The 12,067-nt window shown below is 37.7% G+C and overlaps 1 protein-coding gene across 1 annotated transcript in view; it reads left to right on the plus strand.

Moving 5' to 3' along the window:
• Positions 1–7,834, plus strand: part of COL11A1 (collagen type XI alpha 1 chain) — a 134,185-nt gene extending 126,351 nt beyond the window's left edge. The window contains 5 exon segments of the mRNA XM_017729586.1: positions 637–886; positions 2,522–2,634; positions 3,422–3,490; positions 4,149–4,382; positions 6,085–7,834. Coding sequence (XP_017585075.1) covers positions 637–886; positions 2,522–2,634; positions 3,422–3,490; positions 4,149–4,382; positions 6,085–6,231 — 813 coding nt within the window. The 3' untranslated portion in view covers positions 6,232–7,834.
• The last annotated feature ends 4,233 nt before the right edge of the window (positions 7,835–12,067 follow it).

The raw sequence follows: 12,067 nt of genomic DNA on the forward strand, positions 1-12,067 counted from the left end.
AAAAAACCACCCAAAAAAAAACCCAATAAACCCCCCACAAAGAAATCCCTCATGCAGTAAGTATTCAATACGTTATATTGAAACACAGAAAACAGAATTCTACTGGTTTCCCATGATGATACTCTTCTGTTTCCATATTTCTTTTATATATCATAACAACCTAAAATGAAGAGTCCAAATCTGAATGAAGTGTTTCAATTTCTTGAAATTAAATATTGTTTCCTGGACCCCCCAAGTGGAATTTTCCATAGTTTTATCATAGGAAACATCCACAGTTTTCCATTTTCATAGAATATGTCTGTGCTTGAGGGAATCAACAGGGATATAGAGGCAACTGTGAGTCAGTTCTGCATGTCACTTGTGTGAGGGCAATACACACTTCCCCAAAAAGCAATGCAGTGAAAAGAGTTTAGAGCACAACAGTGGTTTGGCCTTTTACAATGGTTTTTTTTGTTTGGTTTTTTTTTGCAAGTAAATCAATGCACATAGGTATGAAACTAAAGGAAAAATGGTGAAATAAAGAAATAAACACCTTGAAGAAAGCTTATTCAAAGCATCTCCAACCCACATTCTGTGGTCTTTCTCTGCTGAAAAACTAACAGAAAGATAAAATCAGAAATGTTTTTTTCCAATTAGGGTCCTCCAGGTGAGGTTATCCAGCCACTGCCAATCCAGTCACCCAAGAAGACAAGAAGATCTCCTGACTATATGTTATCTGATGCTGGTGATAATATTCTGGATTATTCCGATGGCATGGAGGAGATCTTTGGTTCGCTGAATTCACTGAAGCAAGACATTGAGCACATGAAGTTTCCCATGGGCACTCAGAATAACCCAGCCCGGACCTGCAAAGATTTGCAGCTCTGCCACCCGGACTTCCCAGATGGTGCGTTCATATTGCATGGCACAGCCACACACAGCTGAGCTTAGGGTCTGCCAGGGTGCTTTGGCAGGATAATGCCTTATTGGTAGATGGCTAATACAGTTGCTCAACAAATACAGTCTCATTGAATCTATTTTTACAGGCAGAAAAGTTTAGAAAATGTAAAAGATGTTCTCTTGGTAAGAGCCAAAGTTCTTTAAATACATAACTTGATCTGGTTTTCAAATTAAAATCTTTTAAAGTGATGAATAAAAGCAGTTGTTGTTTTGAAAGGTGGGCCTTGCATTTCCAGGACAATCAAAACAAGAGTGTGATGAAAGAGCTTAGAATAATAATATGAAACAGCATTGGTATTATATGAGATTTCTATTCAATTATGACTCAAAAACTTTACTGGTCTTTTACCCCTAGAAGCAATAATTTTCTCTACTGCATCAGCACTGTTTTTTCTAGAACAGCCAGCAAAGAGGCATGGAAGTTTCTTTGATATTGTTCAATGCTACCAAGTAGTAGCATAATAAAATGCAAAGTCATATGAAGAGAAACAGTGTTCCTAAGAACTATCTTGATTTTATTATTCTTTGTTGGTTTTTTTTCTAAATAATTTTACCCCTCTGAAAAGGTTTAAATGAAAGCCAGCCTTCACTAAATTTTCATCCTTTCATAATTTTTTCAATTGCAATGGATATTTCTCCCAGTTCAAAGCAATATTTTTCTGCTTTTAAATGGGAGGAAAAATAGATTTTGACAGTTTAATAATATTTTACTGCTTTCACTCTAGATAGATAAGAAAGATGGTTGCCTTGAGGAGTAGTTAAGCAGTGTATGTGCTATATGAAAAGTACATATTTTACAGTTCAGCACCCTCCATAATAAGGAATGTTTTTTACAGAACACATCCACTTTCTTCATTTACCAGTATTTGCTTCTTCTTTAGAGCTTTCTTCATATAAAAAGTAATCTTATTTTAGTTAAAATAAAAGACATTGCATTCATTAAAATACAAAATTCTCCAGGGGTAAGCTTATAGAAATGAAAGACTCTTTTCAATATACAGCCTAAATCAACAGAATTGTTAAATCCCATAAATTCTTTGTCTATGCCCTATATTAAGAAGACACAACTGGTGAAAGGATTTGCCATTTCTCTTTGAAACCTCCTCTATTTGTTTGAAACTGGATTAGAATTGTAGTTGTCAGAAAGTCATTTGCTGCCCTGTCTGTGAAACATCTGGAGATAAGACCCCACATCACAGAAATCATCACTTTAATTAGAATAGCAGATTTTAAAAAGCACTGACTTTGAATGGAGCTTGGATGGGCTGCAGCTCTTTTCATGCCCAGCCTTCACTGGTGTTGCAGCTTCATAACCCAGGAGTAAAAAAGTCTTTGCTTGAGATGTATCCCTCTCAGTGGAAACTTTAGGTGCTTGTGCCAGCTACAACCCCACCAAGCCCTGTGCAGACACCTTTTCATGCAGATAAGGATGCAAATCACTCCAGATTTTGCTCCCTGGCCAAAACCATTCAGATAAAATAACTTTCCTATGAACTTTGGAGGACCATTAGGTAGCAGTAAAGCTTGGTCTTCTGAATATTATTTCTACTGTATAAGCCAAATGTTTTCCCATTTGTCTTAGGGGAATATTGGATTGATCCTAACCAGGGCTGTTCCGGAGATTCCTTCAAAGTATACTGCAATTTCACAGCAGGTGGGGAAACTTGCATCTACCCAGATAAGAAATCTGAAGGAGTAAGTACCAATCTGTGTTTTCAGTTGGCTGTTGACAGTTCCTACTGTGCAGTTGCAATGTTGAACTAAACAGGATAATTACATTGTCACGTTTTCATGTATCTGTCTTTCTAATTACATTTACATTTGCGTATACATGAATGGAGCAGTAAAATGGTACATAGAGTTAACAAATACCATTTGCACTCTCAGATGTGGAATCTATGCACCTGCTTGCTAACATTTCACTACATTTCAGAATGCAACACAGCTGAGCAGCCACTTACAGTACATGATCTAGTATTTGTTACCTAAAAGCTAAACCTCACTGTGTTTCTCCTGTGGGCTCATTTATATCTATTCATTTATTCCTATGCAAAGTAGATGTAAAAGACTTCATTAACAGTGTCCTTACTCACTGTTATAGATTACATCTGCTGGGGCATATGGTGCAGAGAAAGGCTTTCTAAAAGCCTGCTTGAATGACAGAAATCTATCAGCATCAGCACCAGTGAAAAGTCATTTAGACACTTCACAGCAACAATTTTTACCAGCAGTTTACCTGAATCTTAACAGATGACAACCATCTCCCTCAAATAGAACTCTCTCTTGGATTCTATTTGAAGTCACTAATTTAAAGGCATTCTCTACAAGAAAAACATCCTATTTTTAACCTTTAAAGTGGCTGAGATTGCAGAAAGAACCATTCTTTATTATCTGGTGTGAAATTTGTCCCAATTCATGTAAAACCTTCATATCTGTTAACATATGTTTCAAATACTTCTGTCTCTGCTGCTTGACCACACAGGTTAGAATTTCATCGTGGCCAAAGGAGAATCCAGGATCTTGGTTTAGTGAATTTAAGCGAGGCAAACTTGTAAGTTGTCACTGCAATATAACTGTATTCATAAATCAGGTACATGTTGTCAGTGATCAGCAAATCCCAGGGATTTTATAAATATTTATATAATGAAAAGACCCCCAGCCCTTTTGCCCTAAATATTACAGCAGCTATGTGGCCTCTTGCCACTGGGCAGCAGAAGCCTGGTCTGTATTGTCCCACAGTGATCCCAATGGTCACCTGCCCAGCTGGTGGTGAGGATCTGGCCTCTGACCTCACCACTGAACCTTAGGAAAGAAGCTGGAGCACAGATCCCCCACCCCAGTCTAGGTAACTGGAAATATACTGAGTGTGCAAAGGTGAGGCTGTGGGCTGACATAACTTCATGATTAACTAAAAGCAGATTCCTAAAGAGATTCTGCTGCTTTACACTATAAGGTAGGAGTAATTATGTCTTTCCCAGTAGAACGAAGCTAAAATATGTAGCTCTTCATCCTAAATATACTACTACATCATGAAAATTTATTTACTGAATCATAGCTGTATTGACCTTTAAAACGTCATAAAATGTTATGTGTTGGTTGATTTTTTAATTAAGGACAGTTATGTGGTTCTCTTTTGCCAACAATAATTTTGGTTTGCATTGTACCAAAGAAAACAGATAAATATTCATCTAACTTCTTATATTTTCCAGCTTTCCTATTTGGATGTTGAAGGCAATTCCATTAATATGGTCCAAATGACATTCCTTAAACTACTGAGTGCCTCTGCCAGACAAAATTTCACTTACAACTGTCACCAGTCTGTAGCCTGGCACGACGCACCCTCTGACAGCTATGACAAAGCACTAAGGTTCTTAGGATCCAATGATGAAGAAATGTCTTATGACAACAATCCTTACATCAAAGCTCTCCATGATGGCTGTGCAGTAAGTAGAGCTTCAAAGAGTCTTTATAAAACCAACCTGTCATTTAAAGTAGAAATCAAACAAATTGTTTTTTCACAGCTTTCTTCTGAGAAAAGCTTTGTAAACACTCTACTTCTCGTATACTGACTTTGAGTAGATTTTTAACCACAGTACACCATTCCATATTTAATTTTCACCTATGTACCAAAAAAGAAATAACCACAAGCCAAGCAGCAGAAATGGAACAAACTTGGAATGGATGGAGGCTGTCAGCACTACTGTGCTGAAACTAGACTATCTGCTACTGTGTATGAGCACAGTATAAGGGAAGAGCAGAAGCAAAAAGAGATAATGAGAGAAGGCAGCCCATAAGCAGAATATATCCATACTAGAAATCAAGGTATACACAAACAGAATATTTAGTGAATACAGCAAAAACATGTATTGCATTAAGTCCTATGTATGTACCCAAACATAGCGAATTAATTTAATAGTTTCATATGTGACTTTGTATTTCCTTTTCTCATTTTGTATATTCAAAGCCAGGTGAAGTTTGTGGATTTTCAATCCGAATCCTCCTTTAGGTAAAAATCCCCAGAGGTGTCCAAACATGCATCAGCTCTCTGAGCACTTCTCTTTCAGGGTCTCTGTGGGCATAGCAGCTGTTACCACTTTTAAGAAATAGAAGAGTCTCTATTTAACACTTTGAAACAAAAACATCAAAGGAACAAGTGACGAAGCCTCATTATTTTGGTGTTTGATATAGGAGCATTCTGAAGGCAGTTTCTGAGAAGTCAGAGATATAGAATTAGAGACCTGAAAGTGCCAGGATATACACCTGGCTCTGAGGCAGAGATGCAGCTCAGGAGGTGCAAAGCACCTCCCCTCAGCAGTGAGATTCTAATACACAACTGCTTCATGTCAGCCTTTCTATGTGCCTTGTATTTTCATTTCACCTTTGTTAACCACAGAGAGTAAATGTAGAGCTCCAGAGAGAGCTGAAAGTTGCAACTGTCACTGAACTGAGAACACTCAGATCTGTTAACTTGGATGCTCATCTGGACTCCAAGACCCTGGTATAGCTGAAAGGGGTCTCAGCAGATATGAGACCATCTAAAGGAAGAGCAGTGCTGATCATGGCACTCCATGATGACTGGGCTGAGTGATACATAGAGGAGCTGGAGAGCCTTCCTTAGGCAGCAAGGGTGTGCCTTCAAAGCTGGCTTCTAAGTGCAGCAGTTGGCAGCTCTGTCAGAATACAACTTTCTTTCCTGTCCAAACAGCTGCTCTAATATTTTCTGAGATAGTTACAGTCTTTCTTCTTAGAAGGGGATCTTTTCTCTTTCAGAACTGATTAGTAATTTTTTTTTCACAGGGAAAACGTGCACTGCTGTGAGAATATTATTGTTTATTAAATAGTATAGACATGAACTGAGAATTCTCTAAGAAAAATTAAATATCTTAGATTATTTTTCATTTGTAGGCCTACTTTAGTATGTAAAAAAACTATGGGTCATCCTCCATCTGAAATCAAAACATTCCATGTCACATTTTTATAATGAAATCATAAGACAATATAAGATTTAGAGTTTGCAATATCTGATGCATGACAGGGCAGTAACTTAAAAATTCTACACTTCAGAGATAAACTATGAAGATCTACAGTACATGTTAACCGCTCAGATCTATAACAGCTTAGGGTTTTCTCTTCTTTTTTTAACAGTCAAGAAAGGGCTATGCAAAGACGGTGCTGGAAATCAACACGCCCAAAATAGACCAAGTGCCTATAGTTGATGTGATGATCAATGACTTTGGTGATCAGAACCAGAAGTTTGGATTTGAGGTCGGTCCTGTCTGCTTCCTTGGTTAAGCTTAACACAAAATCAGATCAACACAAATGTTGCACTTTGGTGCTACCAACCCACTTCATGCCACATGCAAGTTTTGAATAAGGATGGCATAGAAAATGTCTTGCTGTGTATGTATGTCTTATCTAGAAAGTAATCGTTGCCCTTGTAGGGCCAGAATCACATGACTTAAACTTATTTTGCAAAGATGCTGTGGCACAGACAGACAACATAGGGCTCACTTCAGGAACACCCCCTTTGGATTCCTTTGGTGCTGTAAAAAACCAACGACAATGGTGCTCCTTCCATTACAACAAAGAGGTGTTAAGAAAGTATTTAATATAAACTGTAATTATTCTATGTACAGTACTATACTGTGATTTCTCTGTCCATTCCAAAACTTGCATGTGTCTCTGAATTGCATCTGGCTCTTATTTTACAATTACAAAACTACATTGTCAATACTGTGTATGTATTCTGAAAAAATAAAACTGTAATTGCCAGTGAAGCCAATTCAATTTCTGATTAATAATAAAATCCCTTTGTATATATTGTTGTTGAAGAGCTTTGTTATTTGAAGTCGCCAGTAAACTTAAGGTGGCAAAACTGGAAGATCTTGAGCAGCACACTCAAACAACTCTTTTCTGCTGATATCACTCTGTGACAATGAATTTAGAAAATGAAAGGAAAGCACCTTCAAAGGTGCTGTGTTCCATGGTGCTATACCTCAGACTTTTTATTTTCTATTCTAATTCCATAATTTCATAAGATAACTGTATATACCTAAAATAAACAAGTTTATATTTTTGGGTGGGGAAAATATGTAAGAAAAAAACAAACTTCTGTGTAAGAGAACAGTTAAAAATCTGTGAAATAAATTAGTCATATAGCTTTCCTTTTTTTTTTTTTTTAATCTCATCTGGATTTGTTTCCATTGTGCTTATTTGGGCTACATAAATATAAAAACTGGATTCTAAACAGTTATTTATGGATTTTTGCAGTGTTTACTTAGATGTTTATGTAAGCAATGATGGATGTTTGCTTTCTGAGCTGGATACTAAAAGTTTCACAGAATAGTCTATACAATATTTGCCCGTCCCATTAATATGAAATATTTTTCTTCCTGTTACTCCACCTGAAGGCCAGGGATGCAATATGTCTAGGTCATGTGATTCTACACAGTTGCTAAGCAACATACGAGGGACTGCTTCCTAAAGAGCTGTCTTTGACCCAAACCCTTACAATTCACTATTCAGAGCTCACCAAAAAAACACGTTGGTTTGGCCTTCCCTCTGAACATTTTATTCAGGTAGTTGGAAGTAGAAATTACATTTTAGCTTTACAACACAAATCCTTTTGTAATTATTTTTCATAATATATGTAAGACTTGAAAAGAAATGTTTGTTTCTATTTCTTATAAATTGTTAAATTAAATAGTACTAGCTTCTGCTGGCTCGTTTCCAACTGGTATTTTCTTATGCACGTTTATACATGTAAAAGTGAGATTCCAAAAGTCAACTTCTTGCTGTTCATATTTTCTTTTATTTTTGAACCAAAGTTTGTAACTGTCACCTCAAAGAGGAAAATACAAATTTTATTAATAAAATCAAGTCTTGTCTATCTGGATTAGTCATTCTCTTATTTCAATGTCCAAAATTCACTGCCATTACTGTAACTTCATTCTGCTTCCAGACCATTCAGACTTGAAAAAAAGGAATGTTACTACATGTCCTGGCAAGCACTGGGCAACAGCACTGGGAAGAGAAGTGCTAACAGAGAGGGTGCTGATCTGGCCCCTGGCAGTAGGCAGCAGGGCTGTCAAGTTCACATCTGGTTTGTATGGATTTATAGCTCCCGCAGTCCAGATAATACCATCAAACACAAGATAGGATATTCCTTCCCCAGCCACTCACAACCTACAGTGTCTGTCCACTTCACAATCTTGTGCGTATCCTTGTAGGACTCCATCAGGTAGGCAAATGACCCTATTTATTTATAGGAAATGGAAGACAGAAACTAGACCAAGATTTAGAAAGCACTGGAACATCAAATTCCCAGCACCTTGTTTTAGACTGTGGAACCAGAACCAGTGATAGGTCCAAGGATATGACATATGTCCCCTTCTCCAGAAAACCTTCCCTCTTTTTAATCTACTGCCTGTTCTTTATGAACTCTGGCTATGTCTGAGTACTCTGGGAAAGCAGCTGCAATAAGTTTGGCAGAGGAGTAGCCACTTTCTCCTGCTCAAATGGGCTGAGTTAAGTTAGGAGCTGAGCTGTTCAAGCCTATCTAAAACAAACCCAAAACAACCCCTCAGCTGGGTGCTTTAGGGTGAAAAATAAAGTTGGTTGTGGTTTGGCAGAGTCAGGATTAGTCTGCAGCAGAATATTGTTTCTAAGAGTGCAATGACATATTCAAGAAGTCAAAAGAAACCAGATCTTTTCCAGAATTAGTCCAAGCATCTTGCCAAGGTTTGTGTTGGCAACATCACAAAGGAGGAAATGAACTTGAGTCTTCTACACTTCTCAGCAAGGACCCATCTGGTTTATTCTTTAACCTTTCTTAAGGCCTTAACCACTTACCTTACTATTTATCCTTGTCATGAAAGCATCTCACCATTGCTTCTTATTCTAATTCTTCTTTGTCTGTTCTCTTCTTCAATCTGCTGTTCTTGTTCTCTCCAAGTTTCAGATTAAAGGGGGGAAAAATGCCACTGTATATTCTTTTATGCTCTTGTTTTTCCCTTGAAAGAAGTCTCCTTTAGCAGTGTTTAAAACCCAAACAAACAAACCAAAAGGGCACTCTTCAGAACAGAAAGAAATTTCACATCAAACTCACATATTGGTCTTCCTATGAAAAAAGCTTCTGATTCTATAGTCATATCCTAACAGCCATAAAAACATAAAACCTCAGATTCATCATACAGTACTATAAAATACATAAAAACAAACCAAATGTCCAAAACCATGCATGTCAAATTTCTTACTCAACCAAGCCCAAAACAAAAAAATTATCAATATTTTTCATACTCTAAATTAAAGACCCATGCAATCACAAAAAGATTGAAATTGTTACATGACCTCTAGAAACAGAATTTGGATGTTCTGTGATCTTGAGAGTTCACCTTACCTAAAGTAGACTGGGCAATTTATTTTGAAAGCTTGCTTCAAGCCTCTCTAAACAAAGAGCTATCCTAGAGATGGTTTCTTCACTGCACACACAGATTTTGGTTGTGTTGCATAGAAATGGAGTAAGTCAGCTTATGGCAAACCAAGCCCCAGAAAACTCCAGACTGAGGAAATGTTCTGTCCAGAATAACAAGGACATACAAGAGAGATTTAAATGACAAGCTATGATGAGGGCACAAACTGTTCTGTGTTTCTGTGTGTATGTGTGAAGTTGCTTCGCCTCTCTCTCTCTGTCTCTCTCACCCATCATAGGGCAATATCAACTCACCATGACTGGCACATCTCTTGGAATAATTTATAAAATGCAATAAAGATGTTCTTTCCGGTCCAAGTGGGAGCCATTATGGCTAACACCAACAGTCACCTTGCAACACAAAAAGCTACAAAGCTTCAAAAAATAAGGACAGTTATCTCCTTTGGATTCTTCCCCTTGGGAACAGCTTTGTTAATTTTAAAATGAATCTTCACATGCTAATGGATGGAAGGAGAAGCCTTAATAGCCACTGATTTTCTATTGCAAGGACGTTCATTTTTCTGTGAAAGAACATCTTCTCTTGTAGATGCACCAAAAAAATTGAAAATTACAAAGACAGGATATTAAATGTCATGTCTATTATATTTACCTGGGAACATGTCTTATTTGTGTTCCTTTTGAAAGCACATAAATTATCAGCGGCTCATTGTTAGTTCAGTGAAAAGCAATGCCAAGATTATTGCTAAGGAGTAGATTGCTCTAAAGCTATTTATACATTTTGTTTTCAAAAAGAACATTGAAGATTAATACAGTGAGGAAGGCTGCAAGCATACAGATATTCAGATACACTGCTCTAGCCAGTATTGGGCTTGTTTCTTTCTCAGCTGTGTGAATGAAGGCTCTGTTCTAATGAGAGAGGATGCAGCCAAAGCCCACAATGGATATGTTTTGTCTAAGTTGTCCAGGGAGCTTTGGCAGACCTTGACTTTGTTTCCAGTTTCTCAAAGGTGGAAGAAGTGATCTCCATCAAAACACACCTAACTTAAGTAATACAGACAAGAGTTGTTAAAAATTCAGCAGTGAGACCAGGATCTAAGTACCTCCTCTGCTCCCTCTTATAATCTAGGATTTTTTTTTTTTAACATCAAAAAGGCAGTGTAGCTAAATCTTGCTGAAGCATGAAAGAATTCCAGCTTGCACTGTGAATGAAAATTAAAAATTCAGTCCATCCAATAAGGTGCTGGATGAAAACCAAATTAATTCTCTTCTAGTCCCAGAAGTTCTCTAAGCTAGACCTTCTGTTGTGTTTTCAATGGTTAATTAAAAGAACCTGAGTTCGCAGGGCTGGGACAAGGCTGCCCACAGCTCCAAGGTCATCTTAATAACCAGGAATGAGCACAGGAGCCTCACACTCAGCTCCCCTCTCACCTGAAACATCTCATAGCCAGAGAGCTTGCATATGGCCATAGCCCACCATGGGCTGCAGCAGTGCATGGCCAGTGAGCTGTGGCCTGCAGAGGCCCAGCCTGCAGGCTCTGAAGTTCCCCAGAACAAGTAAACATAGCTACAGCAGAGCCATGAAGCTGAGCTTTTAAATTAAAAACATTAACTAAATGAGAAGACTCAGGATGTGACTAACAAAATAAAAACATTACACTACAATTGTTGTTTCTGAAATGGAAATATTGATTTCTTATTTGTTAGTTTATTCAGGATCTTACTCAGAAAGGCCACACAAGTCAGCCAGGGTATATCATGGAGCTGCATGACTTCTAAAGCAGGCCCTACTCATTACAGCACAGAGAGTACGTTAAGTGGAATGAGAGATGCAAAGATTTAGAATGAAGTAATGAAGTTGCTTTTCTTGACATGAAAGATTCTTTCTGTCAAATATTAACAACAACAACAACAAAAAAGTAAGGTTTTATATTCTATTCATACAGTCTCTTGAGCCTGTGCCTTGTTTTGGTTTTTTTTTGTCACAATACCATCCCAGTGGCAGCAAAGGTGAGAAAGTAGCTCTGCTTTGTGGTCCTGGTGCCCAAACTGGCTCACAAGATAATGTAGAACAATGGGAGGGCTCAGGCTCTGGAGAATGCATAAACAGATAATCATTTGCTATTCAGTAACTTTCTGATTCGGATGTACAGGGATCACTTATCCCTTTGTTATTCCTCAGAAGGATTTTAGAAATATCCACTTTGCTCTAAGCCTGCAGAGTTGTTCAGTGCACAGATATTAAGATCAAAGCTGTTTACTGTCAGAAAGGGCCAAAAATGGATTTTTAATTTGTGAAAACTTTCCACAGCTCTCCAAATTCTGAAATGAACAAAGTATGTTTCACCTTCCAACTTCTCTCCTTTTTTTAATTGTGATGTTTCCATTTGAAATAATGAGATGTTTTTTCTCCAAAATGATTGAAAATATTTGATTGATAGGAGGAAGTCCACTGGTCCCCACACCAAGACTGTTTTCCCATGTGCTGGGAGACAGGAGCTGAGTATAATACTAACTGTGGAATAAAGGCATGTCTAGAAAAGAAAGGCTCAATAAAATAGGTCTCAGTGTACAACAGAAAGGAGGAAAATGTAGTGGGGGAAAAAAAGAAATAAAAAAGCAGAGGGGAAATACATGGGAAAAGAATGATAAGGCAACATAGGGCAGGAGGGTGAGAAATCTTTATGGGCAGGCTGGGGG

Source organism: Corvus brachyrhynchos, unplaced genomic scaffold (genome assembly GCF_000691975.1).
Source record: "Corvus brachyrhynchos isolate BGI_N302 unplaced genomic scaffold, ASM69197v1 scaffold101, whole genome shotgun sequence".
Lineage (NCBI taxonomy): Eukaryota > Metazoa > Chordata > Aves > Passeriformes > Corvidae > Corvus > Corvus brachyrhynchos.